The sequence below is a fragment of the Mustelus asterias genome, chromosome 8 (genome assembly GCF_964213995.1).
Source record: "Mustelus asterias chromosome 8, sMusAst1.hap1.1, whole genome shotgun sequence".
Taxonomy (NCBI): Eukaryota; Metazoa; Chordata; class Chondrichthyes; order Carcharhiniformes; family Triakidae; genus Mustelus; species Mustelus asterias.
The window spans coordinates 66,956,515-66,976,791 of NC_135808.1; the positions used below are offsets into that span (position 1 = coordinate 66,956,515).

Sequence of the window (20,277 nt, forward strand, 5' to 3'; positions counted from 1 at the left end):
TCTGTAAAAATGTAATTAAGAGGGAAACGTTCAGTGCATTTCACTTCCTGGTTTGATTTCTGTGAGAATACTTCAATGCAATTGGCTGCTTACGCTGCTTGATGACATTTTTGTTGTTGCACACGTGGAGATCCTCATGACTTGGCGACAGGTTCAAATTAATGTTGGGAAAAGGGAGATCCAGCAACAGAGATTCCTCCATCTTTTTAGACAGCTTTTGTTCAAGGTCAGTGGCAAGCTGTGCAATCATGCAAGACAAATTATCATTTCAAGCTACCTGCAAACGTGCCTGATATGCGGTTTCCTTTTGTTTTGCCTCAGACCAAAACAGAGGAATGTCTAACTAAAAACTTCTGCCCTGGTCAATCGAAAGGCTGCCTGAATCAATTTTCGCTTTGTGAGAGCAGCATAGAAATAGCTCAAACATCTTTGCAAAATGCACGCATAATGCAAAATTGCCAAGATAGGAAGAATTCCATGATTACAATTAGGTCACAAATCATTCCAAACAGGAAACATCAAAGAACAGTTTAATGCACACCAATCAATCAGCCTAAGGTTCTAACTTACACTGATGGAAGTGAAATGGTTTTAATTTAAGCACTTATTATTTTTGTATAATTTGTTTCATTGTTTTATGTAGTTTTATGCTATAAGATGAATGGCAGCAGGAAATTTACAGGGAAGGATGGAAAAATGACAGGATCACGCTAAACTCCTTGGCTTAGATTTGCAATCAACTTCTGAGTTATTGCCTGATATTATCTTGTACACAGTAACCAAAAAAATCAGCACAACTGGCCCGCTACAGAAAAGCTGACTGATACCAAGTATATTAACAATTCAAAAACAGCCCTCAACGTGGAAACAAAGAAGTAGACTGAAAGTGTAATGGGAAATGGGCTGAGAACTAATGCTGACATTAGGTGGGTGCCAGAAGTAGGAAAGATACCTGCCATGTGAGTCACAGGGAAGCAAGAGGTAACCAACAGAGTTTAATGTGACTCAGATGCAGCAACAGAACTCATGGATTCCCCAGAGGAAGGCAGGTGGGAAACCATGAATGCCTGGATTTCTCCCATCTCAGCATGAGACCCAGAGCCGCAGCATGGGGCTGCCTCACTGCCCTCACACCAAATGGCACCAAAGATCATTTCAGATGCCACTGCTGCCTGCCTCCCAATCAACACAAGGCAATGGCTACCATCAGAAACAAATGCAGAATGAAATAGCTGATTAAGCTTTCTCTGCAAAATACATCTCTGCACAAACCACCTTTTGGCTTCGCCACCGAAGAGCTGGACAAGTCACTGACACTCAACAAGTCTGGGCAGGCCACTGGATCGATGAAACCTTCCAGAATTTTTCAAGAACAAGGACCAAAATGGATGGGGAATTGCTGGATAAACTCAGCAGGTCTGGCAGCATCTGTGAAGAGAGAAACACAGTTAATGGCTGGATTTTACCGTCCAGCCTGCCACAGGAATCAAAGGGGGCGAGGAGTGAAACATGGAAAGGTTGTTGACCTCTGGAGGGATTTTGTGGTTTCAAGATGAGTGAGGTTATAAACTCCTGCCCATTGTTTCGACTCCATATGACTCGAGTCCATATGAGCCCTGGGCACTGCCTCCTGGCATTACCAGGGGATTGCATCCTGATACTGCCCCTGGCACACAGAGGACAGTGCCCAGGTACTCTCCTCCCACTGAGCAATGCATTCACCTGAGCTTCTCTGGGAGGTCTGTCCATCAGTTGCCCCAGTTGTGAGGGACCTGTTGACATTCACAAAGTGAATGGATTATCTAACGGGGGGGTGGGATGATCAGGTATAAGGGTCTGATAATGAGATTCATATCTATTATAAGGGTGTTCCTGATGGTCAATGTTGGGATTCCTGTTATGTCATGGGTGGGGGGACAGGAACAATTGCAGCGAGTTTGCCCACCGATGTAAAACGCGATTTGGGCCTCTCGTGAAATTTTCCACTCCCATCACCAAATATGCCAAAAATGAATGGTATTGGAAAACCTTGGCCTTAGACTTATCAGCACCCTACTGAGCAACTCCATGTTTATCCGTGTCAAAGGAAACTGATCACAAATGCTCAACAATGGTCTGCCACAGGGGTCAGTGCTTGCACCAACCTCTTTTCAAGATCTATACTGCGGGCATTCCCTGCACCAAATCCCAGAAGGCCATCTATGCTGGTGACATAGCACTGCTGTTGGAGACATCAGTACCAGAGAAAGCAAATGGGACAATTACTCAGATAATGAACCATCTGTGCCTGCATGCACAAAGACCTGGACATCATTCAGACTTGTGTTGATAAGTGGCAAGTAACATTTGTGTCAGGCAATGATCATCTCAAACAACAGAGAATTTAACTATCTCCCCATGTCATTCAACAAATTACCATTGCTGCATTCCCCCATCATCATTATCCTGGGGTTTACCATGAACCAGAAACTTAATTTAATATAAACTCCAGGACTAAAAGAGCAGGTCAAAAGCTGGGAATTCTGTGATGAGTAAGTCACCTCTTGACCCCAAAACCTGCCCACCATCCACAAGGCACAAGTCGCGAATCTGATGGAATATTCCCCATTTGCCTGGATGACTGGAGCTCCAACAAAGCTCAAAAAACTCAACACTATCCATGACAAAGCAGTTCCCTTGATTGGTACTCCATCCACACCACCCTTAGACATTCATTCGCACTACCACTGATACACAGCGGCAGCATTGTGTACTATCTACAAGATGAGCTGCAATAACTCAACAAGGCTCCTTCAATAGCACCTTCCAAACCCACAACTTCTAGCACTTAGAACAAGGAGGTCAGGAGATGCATGGGAACACAAGCATCTGCAAATTCTCCACTGAGCCTGACTTGGAATTATATTGCCATTGCTTCACTGCTATTGGGTCTGAAACTCCTTTCCTTAACAGCATTGCGGGTGTATCTAGACCAGATGGGTTGCATCCCTTCCAGAAACTCACAATCGCCTTCTCAAGGGCAGTTACTGACAAGCAACAAATGTTGGTCTTGCCAGAAATGCTCACATCCATTCATGAATAGAAGACTTAAAAACTCACCAACAATCTGGACCTGCTGGAATGCTACTTCCAGATCCACTGCTCTCCACCAGTCTCAGCTATTGTGGGCAACAGGTTTGCCTTGCTCGTTACTGACAAAGAGTTCTATGGAATTTAGTCAGTGGATTGTAAATGGTCAGCATTCACAACGCAAAACTGAAGCCCGTTGCTTTTGGCGTTGAAATAACCCCCCTCTCCAGCTTGGAAGCTTAGCAATTCCACTGCCAAGATCATGTCAAAATCAGTAAATTTAGGGCCTTAGCGACTCTAGGACAGTGCTGAAGGGTAGGCAACCCTGGTGTGAGTAAACTTAAATAAAGGTTACTCACATTTGCAGCTCCTTAAGGGGTTTCAGCCCCTTTGTTTCAGCCCCATCTTCAGACACTCCTCCACTATTAATGAGTGTAAGCATATGTCCTGAACATTATTGTGAGTAAACCCAGGAGAAAAATTCTAAACTCATTGAAAAAATCCTATGCTTTTCATTTTTTTTAACATTAAATTTCTTAACCACAGCATTTGTTGAAGGTAGAAAAACAGCAGTCTGACTGGGAGCTGGGAGGACAGGTAGTGAAATCTGTCGGATTACATCCACCCAGAGTATAGAGCTCTCTAACTCCTTCAAGCTCATTGCTCCTGTGTGGGGAAAATTTCCTCTTCACCCATGTGTAGAATTGTAAACATGCTCGGCATTTATATGTTACACATGGAGACGTTCTTCCCCCCCTTGGTATCACTAAAACAGTTAAAAACCAACAGAAACAACTCATTTATCTACAAAAGAACATGATCTGAACAAGTCCCATTGGAATTAAAGATATGACACACAGCACATAATCGCTTCCTGCAAGCGAGATCAGTGGGATTATTAGGGCATTCTGAAAATAACAAACAGTAATACATAGTGTACTTCTGTTTGTTATTTGTAAACTTCCCAAATTGCCTCCCTTACTTTGAGTCTTTCTAAAGTTAACTAAATGAGCACTGTTACCCTAAATGTTGGGCCTAGTGAGGAGTCTAACATTGCCTGACTCTCCAGAAACAAAAGGGTGGAATGTCATGGCCATTCACGCTGGCGGAATTTCCTCATCCCGCTGCAGTGAACGGAGATTTGGCTGGGTATCAAACTCTCCGATCTCGCTGCAGCAGGACCATTTCCGTGAACGGCTGGTAAGATTGCGCCCAAAGTCTTTTCACCAGACAGTCGAATTGGTCAAAAATTATTTTGACCCCCGACCCTCAGTCATTATTTTGAGGTATAAATTTCATTGAGCAGTCTGGGAGCCAGGGGAGATAGTTGCAGGTTTCGTGGCCAGATTGAGCGGGTTAGCAGAGCACTGTAAATTCAGCCCAGCTTTCAGAGAAATGTTAAGAGACCGTTTGGTCTCATCATACAAAAGAAGTTACTGGCTAAGACCAAAAGCTCTTTAGAAAAAGCTGTGGTGTTGGCCCAGGCCTAAAGGCCCGAGGTTGGCTAAAGCACATAAAATTAGATTGTTTGTAAATATTAAACCTATGGGACTGAGGTTTCAAGTGTTGCTGTGTAAATATTCCGAGGTTTTCCGAAAGGAGCTGGGACAAATAAGGAGGGGGGGGCTAAAGCCAAAACTTATCCAAATCCTGACGCAACGCCTAAATTCTTTCAGGCCCGCCTAGTGCCTCATGCACTTCATCATAAGTTTGAAGTTGAGCATGAGAGGTTGGGAGATTTAGGTATTATAAAACCTGTACAATTCTCTAAATGGGCTGCACCCATGGTCCCTATCCTCAAGCCGGGCCGTACTGTCAGAATTTGTGCAATTAGAAACTAACTGTCAATCGAGGAGCTCAGATAGACAGACCCCATTCCTAGAATTGAGGACTTTGACACCAAATTAGCTGGGGGTTTAAAATACACCAAGTTAGACCTCAGTCACGCCTGTCAGCAGCTGGAGTTGGGTGAAGATTCCCAGATGTTAGTTACTATCAACACCCACAAGGGGCTATACCAGTATACATGTTTACTTTTTGGAGTCTCATCGGTCTGTGCCACTTTCCAGCGTACAATGGAAAGTTTATTACAAGGCGTCCCTAATGTAATGGTTTATCTCGATGACATCCTGATTACAGGAGCCTCACCTGGGGAACACAAATCAAGTTTAGAGGAAGCTTGAGAAGATTTAAAGAAGCAGGTGTCCGTTTAAAAGAACTTTCCAGGTGGATGAAGTTAAGTACTTGGGTTTCAGGGTGGATGCTAAAGTTTTGCATCCTTTGGAGGATAAAGTTAAAGCCATTAAGGAAGTTCCACAGCCGAAAAACTGAATTAAAATCATTGTTCAGGGTGGTGAATTGTTATGGTAGATTTGTACAAAATGTGTCCACAATCTTAGCCCCATTTCACCAGCTTTTAAAGAAATATCAGCATTAGAGATGGGAGGAAAACCAAAAAGAAGCATTTACAAAAATAAAGCAGACCTTGCAGTCGTCGGCACTGCTTGTACACTTTGATCCAACTAAGCCATTGGTAGTTACCTGTGCTGCATCACCGTATGGAGTGGGAACAGTTTTGTCCCACAGGATCACATTGTGTTGAAAACATTATCAGATGCGGAAAAAAGTATTCCTAGATAGATAAAGAAAGTTTGGCAGTAATTTATGCGGTGAAGTTTCATGAATATGAAGACATTTCAAGATGGTATCAAATCACAAACTGTTGTTAGGTTTATTCAGAGAGACTAAGTTGATGCTGCCAATTGCCTCTGCAAGGTTACAGAGATGGGCTATATTGTTAGCATACAGCTATCCGTTCCAGCATCGCCCAGGAACACAAACAACAAATGCGGATGCACTCAGCCATGTGCCTTTGCCGCAGACAGTACTTTCACCACTGGTGAAATAGGGCTGACACTGCACCTAATAGAGACTTTGCTGGTCTCAGCTAAACATGTAAAAATATGAACTGAAAGAGACCCAGGGCGAGATTTTCTGACTCAACACGTCACGAGAATCGTAGCGCGCAGGACAGAAAATTTGGCGAATCTTTTAAAGGTCCATTGACCTTGGGCAGGAATTTCCAATCTTGGGGCACATGCAGCTGGAAAATCCCACCCTCAGTATTATCAAAAGTTAAGAAGATGGTGATGCAAGGATGGCGATTATGATAAGTCAGAACTACCTTAAACGCTGCCAGCAGAGAAGAACAGAGATAACATGTGAGGACGGCATGTTATTGTGGGCGGCTCGTGTTATGGTGTCACCCCAAGTGAGATGACTCTTACTACAGGAATTGCACAATGCATTTCCAAGACAAAGCAGCATGAAAGCACCTGCCCAAAGTTTTGTTTAGAGCCAAGGCATAGATAAAGAATGGTCAGCCACTGCCCTAGTTATAAAGCCCAACAGGCACTGTCGCCACTGGAAATATGCATCCTTGGGTGTGGCCAGGTAGGCTATGGGCAAGAATACATGTAGAATATGTAGGGCCATTCATGGAACATATGTTTCTCATCTTAGTAGACACACAAATATTTCAAAATATGGATGGGGGATATATATTTTGAAATACTCTCCTAAATATTTGACTCAGGTTTTTAGTTCCTGCGATTATAATTTTGACATTATCTTCCAAAGGGAGTTCCTCTAATTCTGTGTAATGTTCAGATGAAAGCAAGATGAAAGAAAGGATCCAAGGCTGCTCCAGAGGCAGATTAGCTGCACCCAACGTTGCCCATGCAAATCACATTCATAAGTAAGGGCACATCTGCCATGGAATGTGAGAGAAGAGTTGCCAATACAAACTTCTTTTCACTATGGTTGATTTCCCAGATTTAGTAATCTCCTTGAATCTTATTTCCAACCAAGTTCCACCACGGGGACAATTCTTCCAAGTTCACCACATGACTCTAAACATTTGAGCACCTGGCTCATGGCTGCAGGGACATCAACAATCCAGTTACAGATCACAAATGTATTATACAGGTCACTAATTGCTCACTAGGACACTGTAGTTGAATTATCTTACCCATAGATAATTAGGCAGCACAAAGAAGATGCTACATTATTTTCAGTTTGCAAGATTCTCCCAAATCCATCCTCACCCCCATCCTCCCAACACCCCCCACCCCCCCCCCGGCATCTCCCCCCCCCCCCCAAACCAGAGATCCATCTGAGCCCGCCCCCCTCCTCCGGCGGACGCCAGTGGAAGGCCAGGAAGGTGCTGCAGGCTCTCGAAGGACTGCAGGTCGGAAGGATGGTGGAGGGAGACCAGCGATTGAGGTAGGTTGGGGGTGTGCTCTGCCGAGGGGGGCCTGCCTGATCCTGGGGGGGAGGGGGGGGGTCTGCCGGGGTGGTGAGCGGGGGGGTCTGCGAAGGATGGTCAAGGAGGATGGGCTTCGGAGGTTCCCCTCCAGAATAAAAATCCGCTTCGGATTTGGCGCGAATGTTTGGTAAAATCGGGCCCTTCGTGTCAGACAATGACACATCTCTCACAGCGGAGGAGTTTCGTAAATTTGTCAAATCAAATTGTATTCAGCATACTATGTCAACACCTCATGGTATTTGCTACCAAATAAACCTGTTGGACTTTAACCTGGTGTTGTGAGACTTCTTACTGTGTTCACCCCAGTCCAACGCCGGCATCTCCATATCATGAACACCTTACTACTCAGCCTCCTATGGGATAATGGACCGAGCTATCCAAACATTCAAATCATCGATGAAGAAACAATTAATAGGCCTTTACCTCCCCGTATGGCTAGTTTCTTGTTGTCAGACAATACCATGCCAAATGCGATCATAGGGGTCACGCCAGCTGAGTTACTAATGGGACGATGCTGACAGACACGGTGGGTTTTGATCATAGAAGCATAGAATCCTACAGTGCAGAAGGAGGGCATTTGACCCATCAGGTCTGCACCGACCACAATCCCACCCATACCTTCCCCATAACCACATGCATTTACCCTAGCTAGTCCCCCTGACCTTAAGGGTCAATTTATGATGGCCAATCCACCTAACCCGCACATCTTTGGACTGTGGAAGGTAACTGGAGCACACGGAGGAAACCCCCGCAGACACAGGGAGAATGTGCAAACTCCACACTTCCCAAGCCGGGAATTGAACCCGGGTCCCTGGCATTGTGAGGCAGCAGTGCTAACCACTGTGCCACCGTGCCACCCCCAATGATATTCCCAGATTTGGCTGGAAGGTGATGGCTATGCAAACCTCCCAGAGAGAAAATCACAACTCAAGGAAAAAAAGGACAGAGTTTTCCAAGTTAACGATTGAGTTTTGGTCAGAAACTTTGCAGCAGGACTGACATGGGTCACTGGAGCATCACTCAGAAGTGAACATTCTGTCGCTGGGCTAAGTTGAAATCTGGAGTACTGAGCCCAACCCCTCCTCACTATCCCCACCCCCACCCCCCCTCCCACATGTGTACAATGAAACAGCATTTCCCCCCATATAGACGTGCATAGATCATAGATATAATGACCCCATTATTTATAAGGAGGCAGGAAAGGAACTGGGGCTCTTGCTTGTGGGAGTGGAACTCAGGAGTGCCAGGAACACAGAGTTCCTGCCGAATTAATTGTCACCGTCATTTTTATTCCCTGTCTCTCACCCTGTCAGGCTTGACCGTCAGTGGTAGTATTTTGTAGCACAAGAGGGTCCATTACAACTGGAAACATCATACGTTGTGGGAGGGCCAGAGTTAGACTGACAAGTAGCGGGGAGAGGGAGGATCGTAGGGTAGCTGGTGGGGAAGTTGATGGATGGTGGCAAAGGTTTGCTTGAGGAGCCTTGGAGAAGCTCTCCTGCTTTTCTTGGCTCACACGCAGTGCTACAGAAAGTCCTTACCTGCTTTAATAAAAACAGAAAATGCTAGAAATTCCCAGCAGGTCTGGCAGCAACTATGGAGAGAGAAGCAGAGTTAACATTTCAGGTCAATGACCTTTCATTGGAATTATGAGGTTTGATACTCCTATAATGAGGTTCCTGTTACAAGAAGCTGTCTTTGTAATGAATGTGGAATGTATTTTCTGAGAGGTACTTGCCTACATGTGTTTTTCTCTTTATTTTGGTGATAACACTGATCTATTCTACATATTTTGCCAAACAAAATTGGTCACACCATGCATACACGGTGACGTATGAGAAGGTACTTACTTTAGTACGAATGAAATCCGACCTCCCTAGTTCCCAATGAAGAAAGGGCAGTGCCCAACACAAACTGACTAGTCAAAATTGGACCTCGATCAGCCTGAACATAAAGTTGTGAGCTGTGCTCAGATAGTTAATTAATGCACTGAAACTTTGAAAGTATGCGCTGTCATTTCAGAAGAGTTTCCTGTTTCGAGGACTGTTTTCCTCTTGGGGAAAAAAAAACAGGATGTTCTTGTAACAGGCCGTCACGGCATTTAAATCTTCAAAATCTCATCTCTAACGCAATTACATTTTTAATACAGATCATGACTGTGGGGTGGCCTGGTAATTACTGTGGTAGACAGATGGACGCCCAAATAAGAGGTCACAAGTTTCGAGATCGAGCCTCGCCTCACATTGTCTGCTCTTAATCACTCAGAGAGTCGAGCCACTTTTCAACTTCTATCGAGAGCTTTCTAGTTGCAGAAAAATAAAGTGTTTCATCTCCAGATTGAAGCTATATTGTGGCTTTTTTTTTTACAACTCACATTTGGTGCTGCCAGTCAACCAACCCAAATGGGAATTAAATTCTCTTCATATCTTTTCTTCAAGCATTCAGATAATACCACACCATATAATTACGATGGAACAAAAATGAGGCTCATTTAATAATCATTCCATAGTTTTAGTGCACACAGTTTAAAAGGTAAAATAGTGTTTTGTTATTGCTGTTTGAAACAATTCACGTTTAAATTATGCTTTTAACATAATAAAATTACCAAGGTGCTTCACAGCAGTGTAATAAAATAAAATAATGATATGGCATCACATAAAGAGATAATGGGTACAATCTTACAGATTGCGCCCCGCTGCAAGTCAGGATGGAAAATTTGGCACTGAGCCAAATCTTCGTTCACTGCAGCAAGACCAGAAAATCCCGCTGGCGTGAACGGCCAGAAGATTCTGCCCAGTAGGTCAGATGACCAAAGGTTTGGTCAAAGAGGTAAGGGTGACTTAAAGGAGGAAAGTGAGGTAGAAAGAGAGAGAGAGACAGAGAGCTGGAAGGAGAACATTCCAGAGCTGAGCACTTAGCACTGGTTTTGTGAAGGGTGGGAATGAGAGGCTGGAAATCAATTCGGAATTTTTCCCCTCAACACTTCCATGGAGGGCTGACGGCAGGTCAGGTTTCCTGTTAATCCTTAACAGGAATACAATTTGCATGCTTAACTGTGTCATGAAAACTCATGAAAATTGCCATGCGACAGAGTCATGTTCCACACCACCCCCCACCTTTTCAAATCTTGCACCATGCCAGCGATTGTAACTGAGTGGTGTGCAATTGGCTGCTTGTGGCTTTGAGGTGAGTGTGACATTCAAAGCCTATCTGCAGCAGCGCCACTCCAAATTCTCACCAATGACAGTGAGACATCACGCTAGGGTCGGTTAGCTCACTGTCAGGGGACATTGTGTAATGGAGGGATTGGTGGGGAAGGTTGGGGAGACTGAAGGAACTGGAGCGCTCGTTGTAAGAGTCATACTCCCTGGTCTGGGGCCAAGAGGTTGGGGTGAGAGATTAAAGGCAGTCCTGGAACTTGTGGATCCCATAGTCAGTGTCAGAGATTAAAGGCATCCTTGGGTTTTCATAGAATCATCGAATCCTACAGTGCAGAAAGAGGCCATTTGACCCATCGAGTCTGCCCTGACCACAATCCCACCCAGGCCCTATCCCCATAACCCCATGCATTTAGCCTAGTTAGTCCCCCAACACTAAGGGGCAATTTAGCATGGCCAACCCACCTAACTCACACATCTTTGGACTGATGATGTTTTGTGTACCTCATAATCAGGGTGAGAGATTAAAGGCAGTTTATTGGGCCATGCTACAGGATTATGCATGACATGGCCCACTAAACTGCCAAATACATGTATTAGTCCCACACCAGGGAGGGGCAAAGCCTTTGTGCTCAGTTGCCTTGTGGCCATTGTGTTGTGTGCCTTGGTACTGGCTTACAGATGGGATGGTCAGGGTTAGGCGAGGCATCTGCAGCCTGTAAATGGGGAAAATATAACAAACAGAAGGGTGTTCAAAGCTCCTGGGAGGGGCGGGTAGGTGAGTTGTGGAGGCAGGGGAGAGGTCCTCCTCTGTATGTGACCGTGCACATAGCCTTGAAATGGAGAGAGGTGAGATCCACACTGAGCACAGGCACATCACTGTGATGGGTTCAGGTGGGAGGGCTGGAATGTCCACCTCGGGTACAATGGGATTCAGAGTTACTGGAGGAGGTTGGAGAATTACTGGAGGAAGCTCCACCTGCTGTTCTAGGAAGGTTAGAGGGACCCGAACACTGACAGGGATGAAGCTAGCCTTAAAATAAAAATGCAACACGACTAGCTTGAAACCCCAATGTTGTGGCACTGTTTGAATTGAAAGTGGAAAAGAATCAGCATGGGGGGGGGGTTTGCGGGGGTGGTCTCAGGCAGTGTGGGGGGAGCTCACTGCTGGCATCAGGCCCCTTCAGGGTAATCTGTAAACCGCTTGGAGTCACAACATTGAAATCGAGTCAGAGGTGAGAGAAAAGTGGAAGATTTCCTTGAGAAGGTGCAAATGGAGCCATTGCCTTTTTGTGCACTTTTACCAGCGATTGCAGGAGCCATTGACCTCACAATACAATTGCTCAATTTGAGCTTTCATAGAAAGCTAAGTGAGAATGGAAAATGCAGCAAACTGTTAAGGAGACAGTGATGCTGCATATCGGCCAGACCATCGGTGAAAGCACCGGTTGGCATGGATCACTGGCCACAGGGCATCCAGTCATGGCTGAAGGGCAAGTTCAACTTGATCAGTAACTCAGATCAGAGATTGCAGGATTGCCTTTGATAAGGTGGCACATTTCGTGAATGTGTCCAAACCTCTGCCAACCTCTGCCAACCTCTGTAAGATTGAGATGTCAAGTATCAGGGTTGCCATCGTGGTCACCCAGATTTGTGAGCGTCCATCTCAGCTGCAAGGCTGTATCAGTGAAAGGCTAGTAGCACAGACACAGCTGTAGGACATGACAGTGGCTTTCTGTTTGCGAGTGGGAGCTTTGCTATATTTGTCCTGTGTTCATTAATCTGTTGCATGTATCTGTCCACAGGAAGAAGGAGCATTGTATAATGGAGCTTGTGTTCAATGCTGCCTTCTAAATGGCAGTGATCCGATTGACGAGGAAAAAGTGCTGCCAAGCCCAGCTTCGAGAGGATGGCTGGCCAGAGGTCCATGGTCCAGGGGAGCCCCAACAACTCCCAGAGGATGAGGAGGTTAGACCCACGGAGGTAACTTGCATGACTAAGGGTCTACTGAAGAAGATTTTCCGGCCTAGCGATGAGTAACAGAAAATGCCATGCTAGTCTGCACTTGTGAAGAGAAGCGGTGGATCATAGCTGCAACATTCTGCAGGAGGATTTAATGGCCCATGGACTGGGAGGACATTCCCTGCCAATGCCCTTGAAGGTCACTGTCATGTCCTTTGAATGAATGCTGCAGTCCTCTTGAAATACTCAGAACAGTTTGAAGTCAGAACAGCTTCCCAGACCAGGGAGACACCTTGGTCAAGCCACCAACAGCAGATTTTCCAGTCCAGGAAGGCTTTCAGCTAAACAGTAGAATTTCCCAAAACCAGGGAGAGAGAGAGAGAGAGACTGCTTTCAGTCTGATGTACGTTCCCTTCTAAACTGAAACACTGCTGCCAGCCAAAACCTTGAAGTCCCTAGAAAGGAAAAAAACCTGACCAGAACCCATGACCTTCCTCTTAATAATGCAGGGCCATAAAACCAATCCCAGAGTAAACATAAACAACCCACATTTAAACCACTTGAGGAGCAATAAAAGGACTCATCATAGTCAGCCCAGCAACAATGACATCAGCTAAGGCTGTGAGCTACAGAGAACATGATTTTTTAAAAAAATTCTTAAAGGTACACTAATGTCACAGAAAGGAGAGATCGTTATCAAATGTTTTTGGAAGGGAATGATGGATTCACCTTGGAAGGAACTCAGAAATTGATAAATTAAATAGATTGCAAAAGCAGAAACATTGGAATAAAGAACAACTCAGGTCTAAGCAGCAGATTAGTTGATACGGAAGATAGAAGGAAGAGATTGGTAAATGCAGTTATTCAATTGAAGGAGTTGTACTAAAGAGAACTAGACAAAGCAGCAATTCAGGTAGATAAGGCAACTGACATTACATGCCAGAACAAGATTGCTGAAATGGTCACACTAATAGAAAAGTACAAGAACCAACATGATGGGCGGGATTTTATGGCCTTGCTTGAGCGAGATCGGAAACTCCCGCCCGAGGTCAATGGACATTTCCGTTGTCCGTGCCTCGCCTGCTCAAATTCTGTGGCAAACGAGGCGGTAGAATTTTGGCAGATAACATGGCAGATGGAAAAGTGCTGAACAGAAACACTAGGAAGAGTAGTAACTTTACCACATGACCTAAGTACAGAAATAGAGGACCATGTGTAAGGACTGTCAGGACATAAGACTATGTTGTATTGTGATGATTGTGCCTGCAAGCTTGTAGAGTAAGAGGTCTGAGAAAAGGATCAACAGTGAATTGGAGAGTGACACCATCTACAGAGCAAAGTAAGTAGCCCTTGGCCAGAGCATAATCTAAACAGAACTTGGAAAGCAGCAAGCCTGGATGGAAGAATCCCATGCAAGATTATATTTCGATCTGTGCAAAGTTGAAGCTTTCAGGAGAAGTGTAATGTTCCATGCATGCCTCAAGGTCCCTCCATTGAACAATTGCTACACTGATTTACAAATGTCTAACTTATGTGTATAATGTTTATTTAGAATTTGGTGGAGTAAATTGATTTTGAAGATTGTATAAGGAAGTTAAAGAGGGAGAGATGTTGTGTATGCAGTGTGTCTCTCTCTTAAGACAATACAGCAGAAGTGAGTCCCCTGACTTGAGGGACTAATAGAAACTGAGAGTGAGGATGGAGTCCCCTCTGTCTCTCTGTGCTGGTGGAGGCTGAAGATGAACACATTGATGGGTGTTCTTCAAATGGATCTTTATCGTCCTCTTTTGAGGTGACCTGGGGTCTGGGATTTATACTGCTTATGCTGGTCTGTCTGAACCTACTGCTGCCTGTGTGAGAGAGAAGATAGGTTTACTTCATGAACAGGCTGAATACAACAATGCATGTCACTGAGAATGGCAGGATGTAATCAACTCAAGGAGAGCTCATCCATGCTGGGAGAGGCCAATCTTACCTTCCCTACAGGAGTGATCGCTGTTCTCCCCGCCAACCAATAGCATCTTCCTCGAATTTGGAGATCTCTTGCATGTTGGGCATCTGTTCTCCAGTCTGGGATCTCTCCCTCTTGTTGTGGGCAAGCTTGATCTGTTTGAAGACAAATGGATCAGAAGGGATGGAGGAGAGGTTAGGAAGCATGCATGCCAGTTGTATGTGCTGAGCCTTCCCTGGAAGGGCTGAAGATGGACTTTGTATAGCATTAGGATCTCCCTCCCTAACAGCATTGTGGGTGTACCTACAACATATGGACTGCAGCGGTCCAAGGAGGCAGCTCACCAAGGGTAATTAGGGATTGGCAAAATTTTCTGGCCTAGCCAACAATGCCCACATCTCATGAATGAATAATACAAAATGATAGATGTAATGCTCGTGATGTTAAGATGTCCGTGAGACAATCTGTGTTGATGTAACCCCTGCTAATATTGTGTGTGATCTCTGAGCATTATAACCCTTTGAGTGTATGATGCTTTTATGAGAGTGTGAGATTGAAAACAAAACAAAGAACAAAGAAAATTACAGCACAGGCCCTCCAAGCCTGCACCAACCATGCTGCCCAAATGAATTAAAACCCCCATGAATTAGACCATATCCCTCTATTTCCATCCTATTCATGTGTTTGTCAAGACGTCCCTTAAAAGTCACTATCATATCTGCTTCCACTATCTTCCCCAGCAGCGAGTTCCAGGCACCCACCACCCTCAGCATAAAAAACTTGCCTTGTACATCTCCTTTAAACCTTGCCCCTCGCACCTTAAACCTATGCCCGCTAGTAATTGACTCTTCCACCCTGGGAAAAAGCTTCTGACTTGGAGTGAGCTGAAGGTTGATTTACCCTGCTGGAGCAGATGAGATCATTCATCCTTTTCCTGCACTTAATAGTGTTACACAGGCAAGTGCCCGATGAGCTGACCTCCTTTGCAACTGCTTCCCAGACTGGCAAGGTGCAGCTGGTAGGCCTCCCTTGGGTAGAGGGCATCCCAGTGCTGGCTGACTCCATGGATGAGGGCCTCAAGGGGGTCATTGCTGAACCCTGGTGCAATTTTCTCCTTGGGCACAATCAGCTCGAAACAATTCCCCCGCACTGATGGACTGGAGAGTGAGAGTGTGCATGTTCGACTGACATTTAGATATGGCGTCCAGACCTTTGACTCCATTAGATGGCAATGCGGTGAATGAATCGGTTTCTGGCCTGCCATGTATTTCGGAGAGCTACTCACTGATATATAATTAATTAGTTGCCGCGTGTGAAATTGGGCACAAGTTCCCGCCACACCTCCCATTGGGAAATGTGCCGGGAACTTCTTCTCTCAGAGGGTGGTGAATCTCTGGAATTCTCTGCCCACTGAAGTGGTGGAGGCTACCTCGTTGAATATGTTTAAATCACGGATAGATGGATTCCTGATCGGTAAGGGAATTAGGGGTTCTGGGGATCAGGCGGGTAAGTGGAACTGATCCACTTCAGATCAGCCATGATCTTATTGAATGGCGGGGCAGGCTCGAGGGGCTAGATGGCCTACTCCTGCTCCTATTTCTTATGTTCTTATGTTCTTATGAAACCTGCCCACCACAGCGTTTAGACTCCAAAATGGAAAATTCTGCCCTAGACAACTGAAGGCACAGCAAGCAATGATGAAATGTTGACACTGGGAATACTCAAGAGGCCAGAATCAAAAAAGCACAGATATCTCAGAGGGTTTGGGGGTTGGAGGAAATTACAGAGATCAGGAGAGGTCAGGTCATGGAGCGATTTGAAAGCAAGGATGAGAATTTTAAAATCAACATGATACTTGAGTGGAAGCCAGTGTAGGTCAGTGAGCAGAGTGATGATCAATGAATGGGACTCGCTGTGAGAGAGGTCAAGGGTAGCAGAGCTTTAGATGAGCTCAAACCTATAGAGAAAGTGGGAGACCAACCATGTAATAAATAGAGGGTGACTCGTTCTGGCTCAAAGGAACAAACAATTTATTGCCAACGGTAAATAGGCATTTACAATAACAGGGTCAGACAGAATAAACGGTGCAACTGTACAACACTCCTCCCTGGCTCCAACTGAGCATCCTCCCTAACCTGGGATATTTATCCTTTCCGGATGTATCACAGTTTGGTATGGCTCCTGCTCTGACCAAGACAGCAAGAAACTACATAGGGTTGTGAATGAAGCCCAGTCCATCAGGCAAACCAGGCTCCCATCTATTGTCTATGCTTCCTGCTGAATCGGAAAAACAGGCAGCATAATCAAGGACCCCATGAACCACCTTCTTCCATCAGGAAAAAGATACAAACGTCTGAGCAACAAGGGACTGAATATGCAGATCAACTCCAGAAATAGGAGCTGCATAAGTTATTTAAATGCTGATGACCATTTCATTAGCTGGCCCGGGACTGAAGTCTCCGGGCCTGCTAGCATCTCTCCCCCCCCGCCGGGAATGTTTCACTCCAGCGGGGTTTACAACAGTTCCCCATGAGTGGGGAGATAGCGGCCCGACCCCACTGGAATGAAGGGGGCTATGGAGACCCTCCCCAGGAGGTGGGGTAAGGGGGGGAATTCACCCTCAACAATGCCAGCCTGGCAGTGCTAGTCTGGGCCCCTGGCACTGCCCAAGGGGCAAAGTGGCAATGCCCATTGGGCAGTGCCAAGGAGGTGGGGCCAGAGGGGGGCAGGGTCTATAGGGGGGCAGTGCCTCTGTGGGGAGGAGATACCCCTGCCCTGCTGCCACTCTGCATTTGGCAGTGACAGAGGGAGAGAGGCCAGCGATCGGGGCTGGCCTTGGCATGGGAGGGGGGTGGCGGCTTGCTGGGGGGGGTCGGGGTTTTGGGGGTGGTGGGTTCATGGCTCGTCTGGACATATCCGGGAGGGCCAGCGATCAGGTCGTGGGGGATTTGGGGATCAGTGGGCTTGCAATCGGGAGGCCGGCAGTGTGGGGCTACTGGCCTGCATCAATCTCAGCACTTTCCATATTGTAATCAGCTCCATGCTGGAAATCAGTGTGGAGCTGATTATGCAAAAAAACATAGTGCTGGAAATGCATGGACGCCATGACGCCCAGCGGGAAACCCGCAAAATGGCTCCCCCTGATGTCTCCCAGCCCGCTGTGCTACTCAAGCAGCGCAGCAGGCCGGGAGAATCATCCCCGTCAGGTCTAGATGTAACAAAGTCATAAATGAGGGTTTCAGCAGCCAATCAGCTGAGGCAGGGCAAAATCAGGCAATGTTAGAGAGGTTTTAGTGATGGCACAATTAAGTGGTCAGAAGCTCAACCTGGGTTCAAATATGATACCAAGGCTGCAAACAAGGTGGTTAAATCACAGACAGATGCAGGGGAGAGGGATAGAATCTGCCACTAGGGAACAGAGTTTGGAGTGGGGATTGAAACCAATGCTTCCCATCTTCCCAATATTTAACTGTAGGAAATTTCTGCTCATCAGGTATAGGATGTCAGATATAAAGTCTGACAATTTAGAGACAGGAGTCACGAGAGAGAAGTTAATGACGAAATAAGACAGATCAACACCTAATTCTGTAAATGCAACATTTCTGATTAAAAATAATTTAAAATCTCAAATTATCACTTATTATGAGACTGATTTGTGCGAAAGGCACATTAGTGTTGATTCTATATTGCTCCCATATTTCACTTAATCATTATTTGATCCTACTAATTTGAACATCCCAAAAGGTGGCAGGGCAGGTGGATAAGAGGGAAGAAAACATATGGAATGCTTTCTGTTATTGCACGAGTTATAGAATACACAAGCAGGGATGTAATGCTGGAACTGTATAAAATGCTGGTTAGGCCACAGGTAGCATTTGCATACAGTTTTGGTCACCATATTAGGGGAAGGACATAATTGTTCTGGAGGGATTACAGAGGAGAGTTGCAAGAATGATGCCAGGGCTGGAAAATTGCAGCTACAAGGAAAGATTAGGTCGTCTCGGGTTGTTTTCCTTAGAACAGAGGAGGCTGAGGAGTGACTTGATGTACAAAACTATGAGGGGCCTAGATTGAGTCGACAGGAAAGGTTTTTTCCCTTAGTGTAGAGGTCAATTACTGGGTGGCACAGATATATGGTGTTTGGTAGAAGGATTTAGAGGGCATATTCGGAAGAATATTTCATCCAGAGGATGGCAAGTGTCTGGAATTTGCTGACTGGATTAATGGTTGAGGTAAAAACCCTCAACTTATCAAAAAGGCACCAGTATCTGTACCTGAGGAGCTGCAACCCGCAAGACCTCGGACTGGGAGCTGGAAGGTGGGATTAGAATGGGCACCTAGTTTTTATTTTCAGCTGGCACAGGCACAAAGGGCTGAACGGCCTCTTTTTGTGCCCTAACATTTCTTATGGTTATGGAGAAAGCCAAATTGGAATACGTTCCTTGTGAATGGTGAACTGCATGTCGAAATATTTAAGTAGCAAAAAGAATTACAGCAAAATAAACAATCAGTGTAAAATTTCAAAACTTTGTTTTGCTGGAAATAACTTTTTAAAACAAAGTGTAAAGTAACTGTTCCACAACCTAGCCGACATCGCTGCAACACTAGAATCTTAGTCCGTGACCCCCCAACTCTGCCAAAAAAACATTAAAAAAACATATTCTATCACCCATAACTACTGAACCACTGGAAAACAAAGTCCCCTTTTTTTGCTATGCGCTTCTGAACTCCAGATGTTACCGTACAGCTGTTGTTCCATTCTGTTTTAAGGGCTGCGCTTAAAGCTTTTGCTTCTTCTCTCTGTTTAATGCTGAACAACTGGCACATTTCCAATCGGCTCTGTTTCTATTCAGAACCTTTATCATGTTACTTATCTCCACTGGCCCAAACCCCAGCTCACAACCTGCTCTGAGGATAGCATTGCCCGTGAAAAAATCACAAGTGGCTTTAAAAGTTTTAAATTCCTTTGCCATCAGTGTCTACCACTTCACAAGTTGTCTGCTTTTTACCCTGCCTTCTATGTGCTTGAAGATTCCTTCAGCAGTTTGATTTCTACTGGCACGAAAACACTCATTATTTAATACCGTTATAAACTGACATCATTTCTACTGGAGATGTGAAGTGAAATGTAGATTTTTGAAGAATAAAACTCAGCTTAAGACTGCAATCTTACAAGGCATCTGTGAGTGTTTTTTTTTGGGAACATTCGCACTGCTGGAGGCTGTAATCTGCAGATCCTGGTGAGTGAGGCAGTCATTGGACTGGACTATAACAACTTCTGAAAGATTTAATTGGCTGACCAACCAGCGTCACTCAAGGGAGGAAAGCCTATATATAATCTAGACGGTTCTACTATAAGTAGCAGGAGAAGCGCAAGTTTAGAGAGACTTTAACTTTGCTGAAGGACAACAAAGCAGACAAACAACCAAAATGTGCAAAGGGCTTGCTGCATTACCAGCAACATGCCTCGAAAGGTGAGCAAATGAACCCTGGTATAAGTTAATGACTGAGTGTTAAGTTTGTTCATTTTCATATATTTCATTGAATGAATGTGAATGATGCGCTGTGCTTGTTGAGACCCCTTTGTTTACAGTTTAAACAGGTTTCCATCACCTAGAGTCTGGACTTTATTATACAGAGCAATATCCAAAACTTAAATCACACAATGACATGCTTACAATCAAAGTTATGTTTTGGATAAGTACCTGTCACTAGGCCAAGCAATAGATTGTGACAAGTGACTTACCTTTCAAATTCTGACACATTTACTGCCTCAGCACTTTCAATGCAAAAGTCCAGGTGATAGTTTA

At 45.1% G+C, this 20,277-nt stretch overlaps 1 protein-coding gene across 1 annotated transcript in view; it reads left to right on the top strand.

Moving 5' to 3' along the window:
• Window positions 1-19,571: 19,571 nt before the first annotated feature.
• LOC144497212 (regulator of G-protein signaling 5-like) overlaps window positions 19,572-20,277 on the top strand; it is a 46,347-nt gene continuing 45,641 nt past the window's right edge. Inside the window, exon 1 of the mRNA XM_078218112.1 lies at window positions 19,572-19,941. Coding sequence (XP_078074238.1) covers window positions 19,898-19,941 — 44 coding nt within the window. The 5' untranslated portion in view covers window positions 19,572-19,897. The remainder of the gene's footprint in view (window positions 19,942-20,277) is intronic.